Source organism: Choloepus didactylus, chromosome 15 (assembly GCF_015220235.1).
Source record: "Choloepus didactylus isolate mChoDid1 chromosome 15, mChoDid1.pri, whole genome shotgun sequence".
NCBI lineage: Eukaryota > Metazoa > Chordata > Mammalia > Pilosa > Megalonychidae > Choloepus > Choloepus didactylus.
Window position 1 is genome coordinate 34,926,162 of NC_051321.1, and position 24,791 is coordinate 34,950,952.

General features: G+C 36.4%; 1 protein-coding gene across 1 annotated transcript in view; it reads left to right on the plus strand.

The window, feature by feature from the left end:
- Positions 1-24,791, plus strand: part of HPSE2 (heparanase 2 (inactive)) — an 859,688-nt gene that overhangs the window by 536,227 nt on the left and 298,670 nt on the right. Inside the window, exon 5 of the mRNA XM_037805037.1 lies at positions 4,649-4,820. Within this exon, the coding sequence (XP_037660965.1) occupies positions 4,649-4,820 (172 nt within the window). The remainder of the gene's footprint in view (positions 1-4,648; positions 4,821-24,791) is intronic.

The window sequence follows — 24,791 nt, forward strand, 5'->3', positions numbered from 1 at the left end:
GAGGGGGGTTTGTTAGGAATATGGGAGGATTCGAGTTTCCTTTCCTTTTCTTTTCTTTTCTTTTTTTTTTCTTTTTTCATCTTTCACTCTATTTCTTGTCTGGAGTAATGAAAAGTTTCTAAAAATTGAACAAAAATTAAGTGCAGTGATGGATGCACAGCTGTATGAGGGTACCAGGGGCAACTGATTGTACACTTTGTATCTTTGGATAATTGTATGGTATCTGAACGATCCCAATAAAAATTTAAAAAAAAAAAAATGCAGCCTTTCAGCTAACTGTTTCCCACAGCCCTGAGGAAGTGCTGTGTCTTTAAATCTCCATAGCCTCTGCCCCTGTCTGGGGAAAGTTTAAAACAATGGCACTGCTGATTTTGTTGAGACCTGTGTTGAAACAACGGCTGCTGCCACCTTTATCTGGGCTGGGTTGAAACAATAACTTCCCTCAGAGCCAGGATCTAGTGATCCAAATTCACTGATCAAAACCCATGAGCAGCAATCTGCCATGCCCACCCTGTTCTTGGGGAAGAGGATTTTTATGTCCCTTTTTTTCACTAGTGTGCCAACCAGAGACTGGACCCTGTGGTGGCTTACCATGAGGGTAGGGGGTGGGCACCAGTAGCCACCACGTGGAGAGAGCAATTTACAGTTCTTTACTGTAATTTATCAATCTCTTCTTCCCACTCTTCCCTGGATGCTGTACAATGTTCCTCTGGCCTCTGAGGTTTCAAAATAGTTGTTCCAGACCATTTCTGCCTGTTTAATAGTTGTTTTCATAGGACTGAGTACTGGAGCTCCCTATTCCACCATCTTCCCTGGAAGAGCACATTAGTTGATTTTTTATATTAAATCTGCCTTGTATTCCTGGCATAAATCCCACTTGGTCATGATGATAATCCTTCTAATATTTGCTGAATTTGGTTTGTAAATATTTTGTTAGACATTTTTGCATCTATATTTATGAGGGATGTTAGTCTGTAGTTTTCTTTTCTTGAGACGTCTTTGTCTGGCTTAGGTACAAGGGGCATGTTGGCCTCATAGAATGAGTTAGAAAGTATTACCTCCTCCTCCATTTTCTGGAAGAGTTTGTGAAGGATTAGTATTATTTCTTCTTTAGATAGTTGATAAAATTCACGAATGAATGCTTCTGGATCTGGTCTTTCTAATTACTAATTCAATGCCTTTTCTTGTTAAAGACCTATTCAGATTTTCTATTTCCTTTGGAGACATCTTTGGGAATTTATGTCTTTCTAGGAAATTGTCCATTTCATCTAAGTTGTCCAAATTATTGGCACAAAATTTCTCTTTTACTTACTGTGGTATCATTGGTAGTGTTCCCTCTCATTCCTGATTTTGATAATCTGTGACTTCACCCTTTCTTCTTGGTCAGTCAGTCCAGATAAAAGTATGTCAACTTTATTGATCTTTAAAAAGAATCAACTTTTGCTTTTATTGATTTTCTCTATTGTTTTTCTGTTTTTTAAAAAAAATTTCATTATTTCTACTCTAATCATTATTATTCCCTTCCTTCTGATTGCTTTGTATTTAATTTTCTTTTCTTTTTCTCCTTTCTTAGGGTAGAAGCTTAGGTTGTAGATTTGACATCCTTCTGTTTTTCTAATGTTAGTTTAAAGCTATAAATTTCCCCTTAAGCTTTGCTTTAATACATTTTTATATTTTATACATTTTTATATTTTATATTTGCTTTAATACATTTTTTATATTTTATACATTTTTATATTTTGTATTTTTTGTTTTCATTCAATTTAAAATATTTTCTAATTTCCTTGTGGTTTCTTCTTTGACCCACAGGTTTTTTATTTGATTTCTAAATATTTGTGGATTTTCCAAATTTCTTTCTGTTGTTGAATCATAGTTTCATTCTTTTGTGGTCAGGACACAGACATTGTTTGATTTCAACCTTTTAAAATTTATGAGAACTTGTTTTATGCCCAGAATATGGTCTATTCTCAAGGACGTTCCATGTGCACTAGAAAACAAAGTGTATTTTTGTTATTGGGTGAACTTTTCTATAGATGTCAATTAGGTCAAGTTGGTTGCTCAAATTTTCTATATCCTGGCTGGTTTTCTGTTCAGTTGTTCTTTCCATTATTGAAGTTTCTTTCTATTGTTGTTGAATTTTCTATTTTTTCAGTTTTGTCAGTCTTGCTTCATATATTTTGATGTTCTGTTTTTAGGTACCTGTGGATTGATAATTATTATCTCTTCCTAATTAATTGACCCTTTTATCATTATAAAATATTACCTTTTATCTCCAGTAACATTTTTGTCTTGAAGTCTATTTTTGTTTAATATTAGTATAGCCACTCCAACTCTCTTATGGCTACTGTTTGCATGGCATATTGTTTTATTTCTTTTACTTTCAACATATGTGTGTCTTTGAATCTAAAGTTTATCTCTTAGTTGGATCATATGTTTTATACACTCTGATAATTTCTAGCTCTAATTAGAGTGTATGATCCATTTACATATCATGTAATTTTTGCTATGGTTGAATTTACATCTGCCACTTTGCTATTTGTTTTCTATTTTCCTCATGTGTTTTCAGTTCCTTTGTTTCCCCTTTACTGCCTTTTTATTGTGAAAAAGATATTATCTAACATACCGTTTTCATTTGTTTGTTGTTTGCTCATTTGTTTTGTTTTGTTTTAGTTATTTTCTTAGTAGCTTCCCTAGGGATTACAATATGCATCTTAACTCATTACAGTCTACTTCAGAGTAAACTAACTTAATTCAGTTAAGTATAGACATTTTACTCCAGTGTAGCTCCATTTACCCCCTCCTTTGTAATGCCAATATTATCATAAATATTACATTTTCTGTTATAAGCTCAACAATATGGTTTTATAATTCTTGTTTTATGCAACTGATTTTTAAATTAGTTAAGAAAAAATTCATTTATAATGACTTATTTTTACCTATTAGTTACCTTTATTGGGGTTATTTCTTTGTTGGTTTTGAATTACCGTCTGAAGTACTTCTTTTCGTATTTTCTATAAGACAGGGTTGCTCACAATGAATTCTTTCCTCTATGTTTTTCTCAGAATGTCTGTTTTTTTAATTCAGTTTTGAAAGTTAGTAACTCCATATAGAAGCCTTAGTTGACAGTTGTTTTATTTTTAGCACTTTTAATACCACTGTCATCTCACTGTTTTCTTGCCTCCATTGTTTCTGATGATAATCAACTGTTCAACTGTATTGTGGTTCACCTGTATGTGAGGAGTCATTTCAATTCCAGAATTTTCATTTGATTCTTTTTAATAATTTCTATCTCATTATTGATATTCCTTATTTGATGAGTCAATAGGAACATACTTTCCTTTAATTCCTTATTGTTCCTTTTAGTTCTTTGAACATGTTTATAGTAGCTGTTTTGAAGTCCTTGTCCAATAAGTCCTTCTAAGAGACAGTTTCTCTTGACTGCTTTTTTCCCTGTATATGGGTCACACTTTTCTGTTTCTTTGCATGCATCATAATTTCTCATTGAAAATTGTACATTTTGTATCTTGGACCAGCTCTGGATTCTGATTCTCCCATCCAATAAGTTGTTTTTGTTGCTTCTTTTTTATTTGTTTAGTGACTTGACTGGACTAATTCTGTAGTGTATCTCTCCCCCTGCATTGTGTAGCTGCTGGTATCTCTTACATTTCTTTCTTTCTTTATTTTTGCAAGATCAGCTTTCTAGAGGTTGCCCTTGAGTCAGTACAATATAGTGGTCAGCCAAGGATTGATCAGAGGTTGTGCTTAAATGCTTTGACCCAGTAAGGCTTCCACCCTTTGTTAGTAGTTCTGTGTATGGTTTGGAGAGTACATTGAAAATTTAGACAGTTTACAAGTATGACTGGTTTTTATTTTCTTACTTGCCTTATGTACCCTCTTTATGCCCTAGGTTTCATATTGAGCCAAGAATGCATGGATAGCTAGGGCTCTCTCCAGGCTCTTCTGAGCATGCATTTTTCTAGCCTACAAGGAATAAGTAGGAGCTTATCAGGGCCTACTGTGGCTGGTTTATTGCTTGAATCTCCCTGTTAAATGTCCTGCTAGTCTGCTGATCTGTTACTTGCCTCTGCCAGTATCACAACCTTAAGCTAACTGAGATATTGTCCTTTCCTGGGGCATGCGCTTATTCCAAATCATGATATCCCACTCCAGCAGTGTAGCTGCTAGTTCTGAGGATGTGCCCTGCTTTTTTAGAACCACCGAGGTAATGGAAGCTGGGGATGGGGGATGGAAGCATCCCTAGTTTTTGCTTAAAATTATTTCCCTCAGCCATTTTGCTATTATTGGACATTATGTGTTTGTTTAACTTTTTGCTTCAGTGGCTGTATTTATAAAGCTTTCCCTTCTTGCCATTCATTATAAAGTATCACTGCAAATCAGTATGGTCTCTCTGTTGTTGATTAGGTGATCTTTCCTGAAGATTAATTTGAAAATGACTGGAATGGCAAGGTTGCTCTGCTAACTTGACTTTTTTTTGTTGGGGTGGCTTCTCAAATTAGCTAGCTTTAACCCTCTTTTTGGTTATTTTATTCATGTTGTTAAGAGAAAGGCACAGAGATCTGTGAATAGGAAAGGGTTGGCAGAGCCTCACCCTTCTCAACTCTGACTTCTTTGTCTGCTTTTAATCTAGAACCAAATAACTATCGGACCATGCATGGCCGGGCAGTAAATGGCAGCCAGTTGGGAAAGGATTACATCCAGCTGAAGAGTCTGTTGCAGCCCATCCGGATTTACTCCAGAGCCAGTTTGTATGGCCCTAATATTGGGCGGCCCAGGAAGAATGTCATCACCCTCTTGGATGGGTAGGTCAGATTATGTAGTTGTTCTCATGACACTGTTCATTAAATGTAATGGATTAATGCATTTGTATTTTTCCTGGCTATTTCCTTCATCTTCAGAAGAAAGGAGGGATTTTTTCTATAGTGACTCCCCCACCCTAAATCAGGAATTTTCCATCAAACAGTGAACTTCTCATTTCTCCAGGCCTTCTACAATCAGCAGAGAGTGGTGGGGCAAGGGGTATCACAATCTCCAAGTTGGGTTGGAAGGGATGTGTTATTTGAAAAACCACATTTACTATTAAAGCATTTTATGGCATAATTTTATATTAAAAAAGCAAATAATTACCCACACTATTCCTATAATCTCTTACAGAAAGTAAAGTTAGACAAAATCTTGGCCTGTGGAACCTGATTAAAATGTTAGAGAACACCATAAATAATTTTAAATTGAAACACAACTTAACCAATAGAGTTAATAGCAGGTATTCTAGAGAATTGCCACAACTTGATTTATTTAATTTTGGCTGGCTGAGAAAAAGATTTTAAACCTTAGTTATAGATCAGGCACTATGTTAAACGCTATTTGCTCAGTCCTGCTAGTGTGCAAGGCTCAAACTGGATAAGTGAGACATCCATGCAGGTAGGGTCCTGTTATTGCAGAGTTAGAGGAAATGTCTGACAAGTGCATTGCCAGTAAAGTGGTAATATGGCCCGAGGGAGCCAAGGTGGCATGAGGAAGGGTGAAGATGTGTGTTGAATCAAAGGGCCAAAGTGGAGATGTAACTAAAGCATGAAGGATGGGAACAATGAGGTTGAGAGAGTCAGAAGTTCATCTGGAACACAGATTATACACCAAGGTATACTTTCTGTGTGGTATCTTGTTATACTCTGGGAAGGCTGTGAGTTATTTCTGCTCATCCAAAGATGGGTAAGACATTTTCCAGTGAAGTTATAAGACCAAGTGAGGTTAGATAAATGCCATACAAGTATAAACAGATATGTGAGGAAAGAGAAACCTTATCTCCTGGATGGCCCTTGTGACTTGATGATCCTTGTTACTCCTTCTCTTCCCTTTTCTGGTGGCTTTGTCTGGACCTAAGCTGATAAACGTAGTAGACATTACTGAAGGTTTGGGAAGGCAGAAGGATTTTCATTGTAAAAATATTAAATGTAATTTAAAACAATCTCCTCTTTTTATAAAAAAAATCCCTAAGCCCTCACTTCAACTCCTATCCTTTCCCCCTCTCTTCTCTTTTCTCTCCTCTCTCTCAGGAACAAAAATGGAATTCTTCCATTTTTTTTCTTGCAGAATAATTCCACTATCTTCGCCCCTACCCACAAATAGAGCTCTGGGCCTCCCTTTGTATATTCAGGACTCACTTAAACTTAGATATTACTGTGGTGAGTTTGTGTGTGGCAGGGGCTGGTAGGGGTGATTATGGATAGGTTAGTGTCATTTTACCTGTTATAATTAGGTGGTAAGGATTATGTATGCTGAATTTTACTCACAGTTTATAGATACATAATCAAGCAAAGCTAATAATTATCATTTAAGTTTATGTATCTATTCTTTTGGGTTTGTCAACTATTCTTTAAACTAAGACAGTATCAAAGAGAGGAACATGGTGTTGTGAACTATTCTAAGGGCTGGGGAGGGGGCTGTCTGAGCTAGGGAGGTCAGGGAAGTGTTTCCTAAGGAGTGACACTTAAAAGGAAGAGACATCCAAAGTGTGGTCTACAGAATGAGTAGGAGGGAGCCTGGGAGGTAAATAATTTGATTTACTATATAAAAAGTATGTTCTGTTTTCTCTGTGGAAAGTGGATTGGCAAGGGAGGAGAGAAATCAGTGAGAGGACTGCTTCAGAAGTGTAGAGAAAGAATGGTGTTGGCCTGGACTACAGAGGAATATACTGTTGGAGGTAGAACCCTAGGACTTGAGGATATATCAGATGAGGGTACGGTGATGTGACATAGGAATGTGTAAGTAACTGGGTGGATGGTGTTGCCATTTACCAAGATGGAAAGATGGGGGAATAACTAACTGGGTCGGGAAAGAAAATCATGACTTTGGTTGTCATACTATGTTTACTAGGCTTGAATCTAAGTGGAGATGTTAAGTATACTGTTGCATGAGTCAAGGGATAAAGGTCTGTGCTAGATATATTCATTTTAGGAATCATTATCATGTAAATGTTATTTAAGGCTCAGGGGAATAGAATGAGATCAGAACTCCAACATGTAGAGATATGAGAAAGGAGGAGTAGCCTCAGAGGTAGGAGGAAAGTTGTCACATGAATCAAGAAAAGAGAGTTTAAAATAAGGAGAGATCCTGGGAAGTCAGGAGGTCAAATAACAGGAGGCTAGAAAACTGCCATTGGATTTGGCAATACAGAGGTTGTTGGTGACCTGGAGAAAAACAGTTCAGTGGAGTGGTAGAGACAGAAACCCAGATTGCCATAACTTGAAGAGTGAATGGGGGTGAGAAATTGGCAGCAATACTACAGACAACAACTCTAAGATAATTTTTACTGTGAAGGAAAGCAAAAAAGTGAAGGAAAATGTGCGATCAAGGAAGATGATGGTATTTCTCCCCCTTAACGTGGATGATGATAGAACATGTTTGTAAATTGTTGAGACTTATTTAGGAGGGGAGAAGAAATAGGTGATACAAGAGAAGGAGGATATAGCCAGAGGGAGAAGTCCTTTAAGGTTAGAAGAGATAGAATCCAGAGGGATTGGCCTTCTTCATAAGGAGGAGCAATTCCTCCAGAGTAATAGAAGGTAAGAATTAAACATTTCTGTATGTAAAAAGTTTTAAAAGTCATACTTAGAAGAAGCCTCTACCCAGTGTATAAGGTATAATCAGGACATCCCAATTTGTGTACATGGTGTAAATGTGTGCACGTAGATGCTGGTTTGCCATGAGTAAGTCAAGCAGCTTTGACACAATAATAAGTAACATATGAAAGAAACGAATGTGTGACTGGGATGTTGTGGTGGCAGGTAGTGGGTCCACTCCTCCATCTATCCAAACACTAAAACAGGACTCCAGACACTAAAGGAAATCATTTAGGGTAGGGAAAAATACTAATAAGCATTTTTTCTTTTATGTGCCAAAAAAAAAGATTTATCTTTCTTAATGTATATGTACCAAATATATAGTGAAATATAGCTAGAAACACATAAACATCCCCAGTAATGTGAACTAACAATAACAAAAATGTCAGCACTCTAAATCATCAGCTCTAAATTTCCAATTCTCCTGGTTACATACAGATACAATTTTACATAGTTATGATCATTATATATACATCATTTTGAACTCTACATTTTTTTTACTCATTGCTTCGTACAGCCCTTTCCTTGTTTCTACATAGTGCTCATATTTGTTATTCTTAATAGCAATAAAATATTCCATTGCATTAATGTATCAAAGTCTGCCTAAGCATTCCCTCACTGTTGGGCATTTGGGTTGTTTCCAGCTTTTGCCTGTAATATATAGCACAGCTATATATATCTTTATACAAACAGGTTTTTTTATTTCTTTTGAATTACAATCTTGGGCTATATTCCAAAATGTGGGGCTTCTGGGTCAAAGTCTATGATAATTTTTATGGCTTGTATATTTAATGCCAAATGTAATTTCAGAAAAATTTTACCAGGTTGCAGGACAGCAGCGTATAGGTGTATCTTTTTCCCCAGTACCCCATAGCAATGAGTATTGTCAATCTTATTAATGTACTCTGCTTTAATTAATGAAAGATTATGCCTCATGGTTGTTTAAATTTGAATTCTGTTGATTATGAGAATAGCTGAATTTTATCCAAATACTCATGTTGTCTGTTTCCTTGTCCCAGGCTTGGCAAAGGACACAATAACCATTTTGTCTGAGGCCTAGACCAGAAGGCCATTTTAGATTCATTTCTCTCCTTTGTTCATTATACTCAATTAGCTAAGTATTGCTGTAGCTGACTGCTTAGTATTGCTTATATCCTAACTTCTTTTCGTTTTTATTTTAAGCCTTATCATTTTTCCTTCTAGATGAATTCTGTGTATCTAATCTAAAACTCTAATAATTTCTCAATGTATATTTCTCAAGAGGTTTTTTTGTTTTGTTTTGTTTTTTAAATGCAACATTTTGTCAAGTCACTCTTGCTTGAAATCCAAACCCTTTCACATGCCTTTAGGGTCTGGCCTTTAGGACCTGGTGCCTCACTAACTTTGCTGCTTATTAGCAGCTATTCCCTTGTTCACCTGCCCTCCAGCTACATCATTGTCCTTGTAAATTTAGTAAGGTGACATGCTGCTCTGTTTTACTTTTGTACCTTTTTATTTTGTGCCATTTTGTTTGGAATATCACTCCCTTGCCTTGCTTTCCTTCCTTCACTGTATCTTCACTGACTTTTTCAGGCAAGATTTCTTCTGGCCTTCTCTGTCCTCACATGGCACTTTGTTTATTTTTCTGCTAAAGCACTTAAAGTGATGGTGCCTTCTTTGTTACATATCTGCCTCTTCTGATAGACTGTGAACTAGAATATATGCTTTATTCATTCTGTATCCTCAGGAGCTAGTATAGTGCCAGGAATATTGTAGGTCTCTGGTTGAATGAATAGTTTCAGTCTTAATCAACAGCCGGCAATGAGTTCATCCGACAGACAAACAGTATGCACACCTGTGATTGAGATGCATTGTAAATCATTATATAAATAGTGTGCTGTATAAATTATAATGATTTGTTTTATTTATGTAGAGCCAAACCAATTTCTAAAAATTTTTTTCTTTTTACTTAGGCAGTTACAGGACTGTCTTCTCAGCTAAAATATGGACTCCAGTAGGATAGAGACAGAATCTTCATGATGTTTTTATCCTCAGGGACTAGTGTATTACCTGGAATATGGGAAGAACTTAATAAAATGCTCGCTTTATTATTTTCATTTCCTCATTTGGGAACTGACTATTCCTATCCATTGATTTTTATCTAAAGGCAGGAAGAATTGCTCTTCAGAGTTATATCCATTTTCTCTGTTTGTCTTAGGTAAACTTTTATACATCGTCTATGTAACAACAATCTTATTCCAATACATTGCTTTTCCTTTTTACCTTGAAAAGTGTTTTTAATGTTTCAGAAGTTTGTTTTTATTATAATCATTCTTGTCTACTTTCTTATTGTTAGTCTTTTCTGTTTCTTCCCTTACACAATTGGGATAAAGTTACTATTTCATTTCATGTAGCAATTTTTATTGTTTTAATTTTCAATGCTAGGCTCTTTTAATTTATTTGGAATACATTGCTGCATCTGCTATAGAGTAAGGACCTAATCTATCTTTTGGTGAAGGCTTATCTTACCATGGTAAAAGCAGAGCTGATGCATCAGCTTCAGGAAAAACAAATTTAAAGAATGTTCACTAAGGCACATTTTTAAGGCTTTTAAATCATATAAGGTGAATGCTAAATTCCCTCTCAGTAAATACTTATTGAACATTTACTTGGTGTTTGATCTTTTGCTTAAGTGCTGAGAACACATTGGTGAATAAAGCCAAAGTAATTCATACCCCTATGGAGCTAAGCAAGGGAAATCCACAATAAATAAGAAAATAAATAGTTATTACAAAATAATTCTATGAAGAAAATCATCAGAGGGTCTGTGGTTGGGGGATCTATTTAGGCAAGGTGATCAGAGAAGACTTATTTAAGGAACAATTTACTTCAACCAAGACCAAAAGAATGAAGAAGCTGATCATTCAGAGTGGAGCAAAGAGAGTTCAAGGTAGAAGAAGCAACGATTGTCAATGCCCTGAGCCAGAACAAGGTGAAGGTATTAGAGGAATAGAAAGATGGGCAGTATTGTGAGCAAAAGGAGATGGAAAAAGAGTAGAATGCATAGTCAGGCAAGGACCAGGTCATTGCTGGATCACGTATACCATGGTGAGGAGGCTGTGTTTTTCATTCTATGAGCAACAGAGAGCCATGGAGGGATTTTTATCAGGATTGACATGTGCTCTAGCCACTGTGTGTGGAATATATTTTAAGGCCCCAAATTAGGAGTTAAAAGAGTTCAGCAGGGAAGCTATTTCACTGTCTATGAAGGATGATGGCAGATTGGGCTAGGGTAATGGAATAAGAAATGGAGAAATTTTGAAGAAGAAATGACATATGTTGATGGAATCTCGAGGGGTGTGTGAGAGTATGGGAGGAATTAATTAGGGGTGGCTTCCACCTTTGGGATAGTTAGCATATATCTTTCAAATGCCATTACCTATAGAAAAAAGCTTTTTCGAAAGAAAGCTACACTAAAATGAACACAGATTCATACTCACAAAATATCTCTGGAGCAACAAAAGATGCTGTGAAAATATATTGGTCATGCTTTGAGTTCAGTATAGTGGTCTGTGCACAACTTCCATTTTCTCCTGGGACCCCCATCCCAACTCCAGGTGAAAAGTAGTAAACAAACACAGAAGTGGGGGGACAAACACAAAAGTAAGGGGCATCAGCACATGAGAGATTTTAATATATTTCTACAAGATAGTAAAAGTATGGAAGCCTCTTGACAGATTAAGCAGAGGGTAGAAATGGCAGCCCAGAAAACTTAGGCTCTAGGAAGAGATGGCCAATCCACCAAGCAGGCCAGCTCAGAGCCAGGAAGGAGTGGAATGAGAGGGGGGACCAAGCCAAGGGGTTTAAATGAAAGTCTGTCTGTGGAGGGACTGCTCCCACAGCTCAGCTCTCCTCTCCATCATTTCAAGTCCTCTACCCTACCCGAACAGAGAACAGACAGCTCAGTCTATTATCCCAAAGCAAAACCAAACAAAAAGAAGATCTTTCACCAAAGAAACTGGAGAACCAGCCTGGGGGGTGAGCTAGTATTACTTGGATGGTATTGCTCCTGCAGATAAAGCACTGAGTAAAGCACTGTGTAACCCCTAGCCTGACGTCTGTCTGTGTCCAACCCATCTTCTTTCTCAAAGTGAAGTCTCTTGGTCAACAAGCCATGCCCATAAAGCAGAGATCCCAGTCAAAGGAATGACTTATCTAAAAAAGCAACATATTCCACAGCAGAGAAAACTCTGTTCCTGCTACCTAGAAAAAGCTATTTTTATAGATAGTTAGCCAAAGATAAGGGAACTAGAAGCATGAAAAAGAAAAACCAAGATAAATGAATTGAACAATTAGCCCAAGAAAAAATATTCAGTATCAGGACATCACAACTAAAAATCTGTAATTATTATTCTTCTAAAGCTATAGTAAGATATTGTATTTATAAAGTAAAAATAGGTTGCTATGGAAAAAGGTACAGTCAGAGCAAAAAGATATTTTTCAAAGCTAAACATATAATTGCTGAAATTAAAAGTTAAGTTAGATATTTATTAGATATGATACTAAAATAAATGATAAAAGAAAATATTGATAAATTGGGCTTCATCACAATTACAAACTTTTGTGCATCAAATGTCACTATCAAGAAAGTAAAAAGACAACCCACAAAATGGGAGAAAATATTTGTGAATAATACATCTGATAAGAGCCTTGAATTCAGATTATATATAAAGAACTCTTTCAACACAACAATAAATGACCAATAAACCTGTTTAAAAAGAGACAAAGAATTTTAATGGACATTTATCCAATTAAGAAATACAAATGATGAATAGCACATGATAAGATGCTCAACATCATTGGTCATTAGGGAAATGCAAATCAAAACCTCAATGAGATACCACTTCATACCCACTAGGATGACAATAATAAAAAAGATGGAAAATAACTAGTGTTGGTGAGGCTGTGGAGACATTGGAACCCTCACACATTGCTGCTGGGAATGCAAAATGGTGCAATCACTTTGGAAAACAGTGTTGGAACTCCTCTAAGCATCGAGTTACCATATGACCCAGCAAGTACACTCCTATGTATATACCCAAGAGAAATGAAATATCCATCCACTCAAAAACTTATACGTGAATATTCATAGCAGTATGATTTGTAATACCCCAAAAGTGAAAACAACCCAGATTTCCATGAACTAATGAATAAAATATGGTGTATCCATACAACGGAATATTAGTTAGTAATAAAAATAAATGAAGTACTGATACAAGTTACAGTGTAGATAAACCTTGAAATTATTATGTTGAGTGAAAGAAGTCAGTCACGAATGACCACTTATTGAATGATTCCATTTATTTGAAATGTCCAGAATAGTCAAATCTATAGAGACAGAAAGCAGATTAGTGGTAGCCTAGAAGTTTAGTGGTAGCCTAAAAGCTGTTGAAGAGTCCAGTAAAAGAATTGGAAGATAAAGCAAGGAAATTTTCCTTACATGGTGTTCTAGAGATAGAAAACTTGAGATTTTATATATATATATATAGATACACACACACACATATATATATACACACACACACACATATATATAAAGGATTTTATCAAATTAATAGGGAAGATATTTTCTGTATTTTCTACAGAGAGCTATAGAAGGAGACAAGTCTCCAAGATAAAACAGCTCACTGAGTGTTGAGCAAAGTATGTTAAAAAGAGGCTAATACCTAGGCATAGAAACATGAAGTATCAGAACACCAAACAGACACTTCATCAGAAATGTTGGTATTAGAAAATAATGGTTCTGTATCTTCAGAGTTATAAGGAAACTTATTTTTGATCCTGGACTTCTATACAGAATCAAACTATTGATTAAGAATGACGATGAAATACAGACTGTAATAGACAGAGCCTAAAGTGACCTCCAGTGATTCCCACTTTCTCATGTTCATACCTTGTATAATCCTCTACCTTTGAGTATGGGCAGGACTTGGGACTTGCTTATAATCAGTAGAATATGGAAAAAGTAATGGGATGTTCACTTCTGTGATTACATTAGTGGACTCCATCTGTCTTGCTAACAGATCAACTTTCTGACTCTCCATTGCTGGCTTTGAAAAACTAAGCTACCATGAAGTAAGTGCCCATTTGGAGAAGGCCACTGTGGCAAGGATCTGTTGACCACTGATGGTGGCCTCCCCAAAGAATCTGAAATCCTCAGTCTGTAGCTGCAAGGAAATGAATTCTTCCAACAGTCTGAGGGAGCTAGGAAGCAGATCTATCCCTAGTTGACCCTCTACTGAGACTACAGCCCTGGCCAACATCAGGATTATAGCCTGAAGTAGAGAAATCAGCCAAGTGGTACCCAAACTTATGACCTAAAGAATCTGTGAGATTATAAATGTGTGTTATTTTAAGCCACAAAGTTCGTGGTAATTTAATAGCAATAGATGACTAATACACAGACATTTTTAGTTATTCTACTTCTGAGTATTCATTTACCATCCACCATTTCTAAGAAAGTAATTTTTGGATGTACTGCAATAAAAACCAAGAAGGAAGAGGACATGAGATGCAAAAAATGACAGCATTAACCCTGTAGTCAAAAGAAAAGAAATCTCAGATAACTTCTGTATAGCAGACCTAAAAAACAATTGGTTGAAATTGAAGTTAGATGTCAATAGACTTCCAGAAGAATGAGTTGGATTCTAAGAACTAGATGGAATGTGTAAGGAAAGGATGTTATTCATGACATGGTAAAGAAAGTATGTTCTTGTCTCCAGAAGGAAATCAGTGGCATGATCTTAAGCAATTGATAATGTGTTAGACAAGTCATTTAACTTAGATTCTAGAATATGCTCCACTGCATAGTATAGGGTTTATGACATTGTACCCTTAAAGGAGGAAATGGAATTTAGTAAACTGCTTGACTCAGCAGTGAAGAAAATTTCCATAGTCAAAATAATGGACATTTTAAAAATTAATTTTCAGGTGGTAGAATCAGTCTATATATAACACAAGGGAGAAAAGTAGAAAAGGATGAAAATCTTACCCAACCTTGGCAATGTTAAAGTAAAGAGATAGTTGACAAAAAATAAGAGGTAGAAATAGAAGAAAACACAAAGGCTAATATCCTCATATGATATATGGGGAGTCAGAAAATATTGTCTAAGCTAATGGAATAATAAATGGAGAGGTGGAAAAAAGGAGAAGAAGCTAATGCTCAGTAAACCAAGCACATAAAGATTGCTTAATGCTTGATTAAAATGACTTATGGCAGCATTTTCTCAAATGTGCTCTCAAGATAATCATTTGTGCAGGATTTTAACATTATGTGGAGGAAAAATATAAAATTTTATAATATAAAAATATTTAAAAACATAGATGGTCAATGTGCCAGTTTGGATGTACTGTGTCCCCCAAAACGCCATTATCTTCAATGCAATCTTGTGGAGGCAGACATATTAGTGTTGATTAGATTGGAATTCTTTGAATGTTTCCATGGAGATGTGACTCAATCAACCGTGAGTGAAACATTTGATTGGATAATTTCCATGGAGGTGTTACCCCGCCCATTCAGAGTGGGTGTTAATTGGATCACTGGAGTTGTATAAAGGAACTCACAGACAAGGACCTCATAGCAGCTGTGAGTGACATCTTGGAGAGCAGCTTAGAGCCACATTTTGAAGACGGCTATTGAAAGCTGACATTTTGGAGAACACCATTTTGAAATGCAACCTGGGAGCAAGCATACACCAGCCACGTGCCTTCCCAGCTAACAGAGGTTTCCTGGATGCCAATGGCCTTTCTCCAGTGAAGGTACCCTATTGTTAATGCCTTACCTTGGACACGTTAGGGCCTTAAGACTGTAACCTTGTAACCAAATAAACCCCCTTTATAAAAGCGAATCCATTTCTGGTTTTTTGCAAAAGGGCAGCATTAGCAAACCAGAATAGTCAAGTAAGTTTGGGAAATATTGGGATACACAAATTTACTGAAACACTTCCTAGAAACTTTAATACATTAGTTTACATCCAGAATCTCTAAGAAGGGGATTTAGCATATAGAATTTCATGAATTTATTTGACCATAGAGTCTTATTTTCAGAGACCACCTTGAGGGACTAGTGCTCTATTGACATGTTTGGCCCACTTTGACTTGGAACATGAGCTCTGGTTTGGTTGTGAGATGACAATGGAACAGAAACTAACAAAAGAAAGATTTGGAGACTTAGAACCGGAACCACTTCAAAAGCCTCATTACTTTTGTCCCCCTCCAATCTATTCTCCACTATGTTGCCAGATAAATCTTTTACAGACATAATTCACATCATTTCAGTCACCTGCTAAAGATGCTTCAATAACTTTTCATTACTCTGCAACTAAAATTTAATCTCTTGCCATGTGCCGAAAGGCTCTACAATGAACAGTCTGGCCTCTGCCCACCTCCTCATTCTTATCTTATAACACTCTCCCTTTTTCTTATTAAACTCCAGCCTCACTGGCCCGGTATATGCCAAGGTCCTCTTTATTTTAGGGCCCTCACATATGCTCGTCTCTCTGCCTGGAGTGTTCTTTCCTCCACTTGCCACACAGCTGGATTCTTTCATCCATCAGAGCCATACTTTGAGTACCATAGCAAAGTAATTCTCTATCAATGCACCCTGTCAGTTTTCTTTATGGTATTTACCATGTTTGTAATTATGTATTTATTGTTTGTTTACTTATTGGTTATAGATTATAAACTCACCAAGGGCAGGAAGTTTGTCTGTTTTATTTATATATATGCAGTGCTGGCAAAATGCTTAGCACATAGTAGGTGCTAAAATTTGTTGAATGAATGAATGAATAAAGAATGGAAGTTAGCCCAGCAGTCTACAGAGTTAACTAGTGAAATATTCCAACCTGAACCTGGCCTAGAACAGGAATCTAGACAGAGCTTTCTGCTCCCTTAGTGACCAAGAAAGCTATGGAAAGCATTCTAATTTGAGCAAAGGGAATAAAAACAGAGTGGCCTGAGGAAGCAAATAAAAGTCTTTGCCTTCACAACCAACCACGGGATTTATGCTTTTTGTACAGTGGCCTACAAATCCAGAGTAGAAAAATTGCCTTTTTATACCCATAATTTCTATTTTTGCTATGTTCAATTACCAATACTTTTTAAAGTGCCTGATGCTGATACTAGACTCCACATTTTACTCAAAGCATAGATAGCTATGGAGGCTATATGGGTGGGTAATGGGAAATTTCACTACATTCCTATACATGGTGACTACACTAGTATAAAATCAGATCTCATATATTAAGACATTTTAAAGTTCATTACTTTCTTCTGATTTTAACTTGTGCACCCTTGCAAGTATTGTGGGCCCTAGGCCTAATGGAGATGTTGGCCCTCCTACACCTACCAAGAAGAGAAAGCAAAGAGAGAATAAAGGTAATTTGGGTATTTATTTGCTGTTCCATCTACTCTTGACCTTTAGTCTCCTCATGGGGAATAGTAATAAATGATTTCTGAGGTTCCTTTGAGCTCTAACCTTCTTGAATTCTAAGATACTTGATTTAGCACAAAACATAAACAAACAAACTTCCCATTTTATTTCTTAAAGTATGCCAATAGCCTTCTGCTTCCTACTGTCGTGAGTCACTAGAGCACAGTGTTGAAGAGCATGGACTTTGAAACTAGATGAGTTACTAGCTGCATTACCTTGGGGAATTTATTCAACCTCTCTAAAGCCTCAGTCTCTTCATCAATAAAATAGGATTCATTAAACTACCTATTTCTTAGGTTTTTTGTGAAGATAAAGATAATGAATTTAAATTGCTTAGCATGGTTCCTGGCACATCTTCACCCTTAAAGAAACATTAGCCACTGTTGCTAAGAAGAACAGATGTGTTTCGAAGTTGGAAAGGCAGGGTTTTTCCTAGGCTTTTTTGCACATGTCTAGATACAGCCTTCTGAGAAGTGCAGAGAATTGAGTGAAGAAGGGAACTAGAAAGATTAGTTACAATAACATGCAGGATAATAAGGGTGATCACCCTGCCCCGAAACCTGCTTATGCCACAGTCTCATGTGGTGGGAAGATGCACTGCTGAGAACAACTTGGTTGACAGCATAATTATCACAATATTATTCCTAGTAATTGTTTTATTTCAACTGTGAGAGAGTTATATGACTTGACCAAACTACAGGAGGAGAGAAGAGAACAACTTATTACTCTTAGTACTTAAGGGGAGAATTTCCATCTCTCTGCCTCTCGAGAGAGACCAAATCCTTCAAGCAGCTGTTCAGTCCTCATTAACAGGGAAGCACTGCTACTGCAAGGGTCTGCAACCTAGCTGAGAATTGTCTTAATGACCAGTTACTTGTATTCTTACTTTCTTTTAAATATTTTTTATCATAGAAAGGACTTTTCTCTTGATTGGAGAAGTAGCCAAACTACTTACCCAAGTCCCAGATTATCAATTATTTCTATTATGATGAAGACGGTTTCTCTTTCCCTCTAATACCAGAGAATTCATTCTGGGGTGGGAGTTATAAAGAACATTGGAGAAGGAAGCTGGATTCCTGGAACATAGACTTGGATTTGACACTTCACAAGTCAGATCATCTTGGGAAATATTTCCTCACTTTCTTCTTCTCCATTCTTTTCCTCCCTTCCCTCTTCTTTGCTTTATAACCCTACTTTCTCCTCTAAGAATACAGGTACTGCTAAGATGAGAGTTTGTCAAAGATACAGCCCATGGTCCACCTGCATTAGAAGCACTTGAAGGCTTCTTAAACATGCAACATGATTCTTAGGCCTCAGCCCAGACTCAAAATGTGTGCAGATGGAGCCCAGATGTTTGTGTGTTTAACCAGTAACCCAAAAGATGCTTTGCCAACTGAAATATGAAAACTACTGTCCTGTGATATACAGACAGAGAAAGTTTCATTATCTTTATTTTACAGGTCACAAATTGGAGACACATAGATGTTAAATTATTTACCCAGTTCAAAAGCCAGAACCAAGAGGAGGAAACATGTTTATTGAATGCCGACAGTGTGCCAGGCACTACCCTTATTCCTTCCTGTATGTTATTTTGTTAATCTTCACAACACACTGGGAAGTAGGTGCTGTTATTTTCATATGACATGGCTCAGGGGTTAATCGACCTACCATAGAGCTAATGAGCTCTGGAGTCATATCTCAAATCGATGTCTGTCTGATTCCAGGGCTGTGCTCTTTATACTCTATTGTACTATTTTCTAGAGTCTTCCTCTTTCACCTAAACCATGTTGTCTAGCATACTAAATAAAATATTATCCTTCTCCATCTCATTTCCACAATGTTCTGTCTCATAGAGTCAGCTTCACACCAGGGCTTGAGCTTTTGGATTTGCTTTTCTGTGTGAAATTCATGACATCCTGATACATGTTCCTCCCTTCCCGTCAGGCTTCACGGCCAGAGCAAATCATGTCAGGTCAGCTACAACTGTCTTTGCTTGAGTCCAAGTCTTTGAGAGAATTCCTTTGCAGCATTTTAGACCATTGAGACATGTCTATCCTAATATTACTCTAACCAGCACCTTCCGGATCCAACCACAGCCTTGCAGGTCGGTTTCTCTCATCATCTCCTGCCATTATTCTTCATTCTAATCAAATAAACCTCTTTGGTCCTTTATGCATTATTCTAATGTTTGCCTCTGTTTTGTTCCAGGTATTGTCCTATAGTTTCCCTCTTCCTAATCACTCATTAGCAGCAAATAGTCTTCATCATGAGGGTCAGTTCCAGGTAATGATGCCAGGCACCCTGTGCTGGGAAAGATTTCTAGGCTGATTCTGAGCCTAATGAGAGAGTAGTGAGATCTATTACTGATGTCTGCCATGGGCTTAGGTAAAGGGAGCAGTACCACAGATATCACAAATTTGGCATTTCTGCATGGTTAAAAGCAAGGGCTTTAGATAAGAACTAGTTTGAATCCTATGTCTGCAATTTATTACCTGTATGATCTTGAGCACAGTTTCTTCATCTATAAAATGAAAGTGATAATACCAGCCTTATGGGGTTGTCAAAATTGTAACCTGTTTACCAAGTGCCCGTCAATCAGTAAATCATAGTTGACTTATATTTTTCCTTTCTTCTTGCAAGATTCTCCTTAAATTAAATCTCCTGGATGTAATTATTGACAAGAAAAATTGGTGGAAGAATCTCACTTCTTAAGTCCCTATATATTAAAGGCTGTATAAATTCATGAAACTAAGGGAAATGTAATCTAAAAGAGAAGCCTAAATAGAGAACTGCTCTGGCCATTAAAGTCAATGAACATACAGCTGTGCTATTTAACAGTCTACTGATGATGTGCTATTATGTATAAATAGGGTTGGGGAGAGGATGGGAGAGAAGAAAGGGAAAGAGAGAGGGAAGAAGAAAGGAAGGGAGGGAAGGAGAGAGAGTAAGAGACAGAGGGAGAAAAGACATGTAGTATTTTGTTTGTTCTTTGCATCTCAATATATAGCTCAATATATAATTAACCTTGGAAAAGTAAGTGTTTTGGCCCAAATGGAAGATGCCCCTACATTTGCTGTTTATTTAGAATTCAACCTGGTTTGTTGTTACTCAAGATGAATGATTTTCCCACATTGTTTCCTAGGCTTTTGTATAGAATGACTGTCACATCCTATTCATGTTAGTTACAGTACCAAAGATGCACTTTGTGGACAAGGGGAGAAAGATCAGGATGCTGTACTCTTATTGAAGAATGTATTGATTTAGACATCTGGCTCCCTGTGAAGGATTTATCCTTTTTCCTGGGAGCAAAATTCAGAATCCAGTTTTCATTGTTGCACTCTGTGGTCTAGAAGTAGAAATCAAACCCCAAAGACCATGAATAAAGATGTGCCTTATTATAAGAGAGAGCTGTGATATGCCCTAGGAGAGAAGTCTCAACAATATTTCAGATACGTCATATGTGCAGGTGGATAACAAAGGAGAGAAATTCTCCCAGATTTGGGGTCCCTTGGGGAAGGAAAGGAACTCACAGTGAAAGGGGATATTTTGTTCTTTTCTATAGCAACAGATTGGCTCCAGTGGGAAAGACCCACAAATATTGAAATGTCTGTCTGGCACTGGCCAGTTTCTTTGATCCAAGTCCCTGTCCTCTTCCCTCTCTTATCCTTCTTTGCAAACACACCCTCTTCTCTGAGATCATAATCCGGGATTTCTGTCATCATAATTCAGGTATGGAGAGAGCCAACCTTGGAAAACCCAAGATCTTCCCCTTTTGTGGTTATTCACATCCTGGGTCCTCTTTAAGTTGCATATTCATAAAACTAAGTCTAGGGGTTAGAATGGAAGTAGATGGTTGAAAATTTTTGGAAAACTGGACCCTAAATGGAATTTAAGTTTCCCAATGGTATTTCATTCATGACAGCACTATTCTGTGTGCATGTTATTCCTACCTTTAATATTACTGTTGTGAGCATTTTGCAGCTGTGTTGAAGTTATTTATTTATGTGGTTTGGGTCAGTGTCTGAGAAATAAGCAGAACTTTAGAGCAGAAGAATTCATCAATGTTATACTTGAACAAAGAAAATTATCATATTTTTGGGCTAGTCCTCCACAGAGTCAATAAAGATATTAAAACCAGAGTATGGAAATGATATATACAGAGAAAGCCCTAATTTTCAGGGATTGAGCCACAAGGGGTGGGGGGGGGTGATATACCTCAAACTCTTCGATTGTAATCTCTGTTCCCTAGAATTTTGTCTAATCAGTTTCCTGCATGTGTTAATTCTGTGTTTGTTTTTTTCTTCTAGTGCTAGATTTTAAATACGTATATGTAATTCAAAGACTTATGAAAATAGAATATCTGCCCCATTTTCAATGAAATTTTTATACTTCTCAAAAAACAAGATTGTGTTTAGTCATCTGATGATATTTGGAAATGTATATTTTATTTGATAGTATTTGAAAATTAGATTTTTCCTCCAAAGAATAAGTGTGGAAATGCTTCCATATGCCTGAAGTTGGTCTCTTCATTTTGCTAAAAGGAAAAAGGAAGAATATTGTTTATAGTAACTTTCACACAAATATAAATCTGATAATGGTTTTTCATCAAAGTTAGCTAAAACTTTTCTACTGCTTCACCATACTACCTCACTTTAAGAAGATAGTAATATCGTTTGTTAAAATATATTAAATTGTGATCAAAATATTTTAATATAATGAGAGTAAAATATATTTTACTTTTTGATTTCTTATGAAAAGTAAGGTATTAGATGAGGATCTGCCTTGGTTTTCTTTTCTTTTTTTTTCAAATAGACAACAAATCACATAGCACCATTAAAAAATCCTTTGGTTTCTCATATACTAAGTCTTCTTTCATGTAATAAATACTTATACATTAAATTTTAAAATCCATTTAGTCCCATAGATTCCTTTACTAATTCCTGAGCTAGGAATGCTTTAATCATTACAGCTTTTATGATGTACTTGAAAATATGGTATATCAAATACCACTTCATTATTCCAATTTTTCAGAATTTTCATGACTTCTTCAAGATGAATGTTAGAATGATTTTGTAAAGTTTCAAAAATATCTGCTGGGATTTTTTATAAGAATTTCATTAAACCCATAACTTAGTTTAGGAAGAATAATTGGTTTTCCTACCCAGGATCATGTAGGAATATTTTTTGTAAATAATGTAATATTCTATTTATGGGTCCAGTATATTTCACCCTTAATTACAGATTTTTAGATTTTCTTTGAGGGGAGTGTTGGGTGTGAAGAGAAAATATTAAATAATACTTTAAATGTTCCTATCTATTTTTTCCCATTCTTTTTGTGATGCTACTTTTGGTAATGGGAGGTTATTTAAGGTCTTAATTATCAACGTATAGCAGAAAGAGCAGCCAATGCTTATGAGGATATACAGGTTATGGTATCAGGAAGAACTAGTTTCTAACTTCCAATATGCTAAATTTGATTTGATCTTAATTACCTTTCCAGAGTCTTTTGACCACACAAGGCATCGATGACTTTTTTGCCTCCTAATTTTCTTGTGAATGCAGAGCTAACATTAGAAATTATGTGTTTCAGTTTCCTTGAGGCATATCAAGTGGATTGTAGTATATACACCAACATCTACATCAAAAGTTCTCTCCTGGGTTTTCTGTCTTGGGCAATTGCATTGCTGTTATTAAAACTTCAGGCTTCCAGTTGACCAAGACGGTGACATAAAATGCTCCAGGGTCCACTCCCCCTCAAAATCTTTGAGCAAGTAGAAAAAAATTGGAGAGCCTTCTTACTAAAAACTCTGGAAAAGAGTTAAAGGGTTGCTTTAACTAGGCAAGAGCTGAATCAAGAAAACTCAGCTTTACAAATGGTAGGACAAAAGGGGGAAGTGAAAGGAAATGAAATAAGCTTCAGTGGCAGAGAGATTCCAAAAGGAACCAAGAGGTCACTCTGGTGAGCACTCTTATGCACAATATAGACAACCCTTTTTAAGTTCTAATGATTTGGAATAGCTAGCAGTAAATACTTGAAACTATCAAACTACAACCAGAACCCTTGAATCTTGAAGACGATTGTATAAAAATGTACCTTATGAGAGGTGACAATGTGATTGGGAAAGCCATATGCACCACACTCCCCTTTGTCCAAGTGTATGGATGGATGAGTAGAAAAATGGGGGCAAAAAAAAAAAAAAAAGTCACCCAGTGTTCTTTTTTACTTTAATTGTTCTTTTTCACTTTAATTTTTATTCTTATTATTTTTGTGTGTGTGGTAATGAAAATGTTCAAAAATTAATTTTGGTGATGAACATATAACTATATAATGGTACTGTGAACAATTGAATGTATGCTTTGTATGACTGCATGGTATGTGAATATATCTCAATAAAATTGAATTTAAAAAAATAAAAAATAAAAATGGTAGGAAAGCTCATGGTGCCCTGTTTGGCTCCTCCACCACTCCCTCCGTGGTGTGGTATGAGCCACCCAGTGCTCCCATTGTGGTCCCTGGCCTTGTTTCAAGGGCACAGAGTAACTGTTCTGTGCATACTCAGGTGCCTGTGTGTTGGTGTCAGTTTATTCGGAGGCAGCATGAAAGACTGAGCCAGGAAACTCATCTCTGGCTCACCTTCTCAGAAACTGTCCTGCAGGCAAAAGCAGTTTGAAAACAGATAAAGCAGTATAAGAAAAATTAAATCAAAGTGGCCTGGGGTAAAGATTACCTGCTTTAAGATGTACAATTGAGCACCTGGGGGGGGAGTGGGAAGTTTATTTCACAGGGAGCATTGTTGGCATTTGAGTTCCTATAAATGGGGGAATTCCTAAGACCACAAGCCAGCACAAGCTGAGGACAAGAGGCAGGTTTAGAAAAGTTGGAGAGAACCCTGCACTTCATTTTGCCTTGGGTTGATCTTCTTGATAGTTAAACTCTGAAGAAGAACACCCGCAAATGCAGAGCCAATTTGTGAAGACTATGAAAGGTACTTTTGTTTTTATTTTTGTTTTGTTTTGTTTTTGCATTAGTTTATTTGTTTTTGTTAGCTACTGGCACTCAAGAAAATCTCTGTCATATCACTATGACAACTTTAAGTAACAGACAGCTCAGGGACTAATTCCAATAGTTAACACATTAAAATATTGAAACCTATAGCATGCAACAAAAGATTATATTATAAGACAAACGAAGAAATAGGAAATGATGACTCATCCAAAGGAACAAGATAAAAATCCAGAAGCCATCAGTGAAAAAAACCAGACCTTGGATGTACCAGACAAAGACACTAAAAAAACTGATCTTCAGTATGTTCAAGGTGGTAAAGTAAAACACAGAGAAAGAACCAAAAGATACCAGGAAAATGATGATAAACAATATGAGAATCTCAATAAAGATGGATATTAAATGATGGGTATTTAAAAAGGAACCAAATAGAAATACTGAAGTAGAAGACTATAATAACTGAAATGAAAAATTCCCTGGATGGTTTTAACAGCATATAGGATCTGGCAGAAGAAAGAATCAATGAACTAAAAAAAAAGGTTTTCAAATGATTCAGGTAGAGGAGCAAAAAAGAAAAAAGAATGAAAAAAGTTGAAGAGTCTAAGAGACCTGTGGAACACCATCAAGAGTACCAATATATGTATTTTGGGAGTCCCAGAAGGAGAAGAGAGAAAGGGGCAGA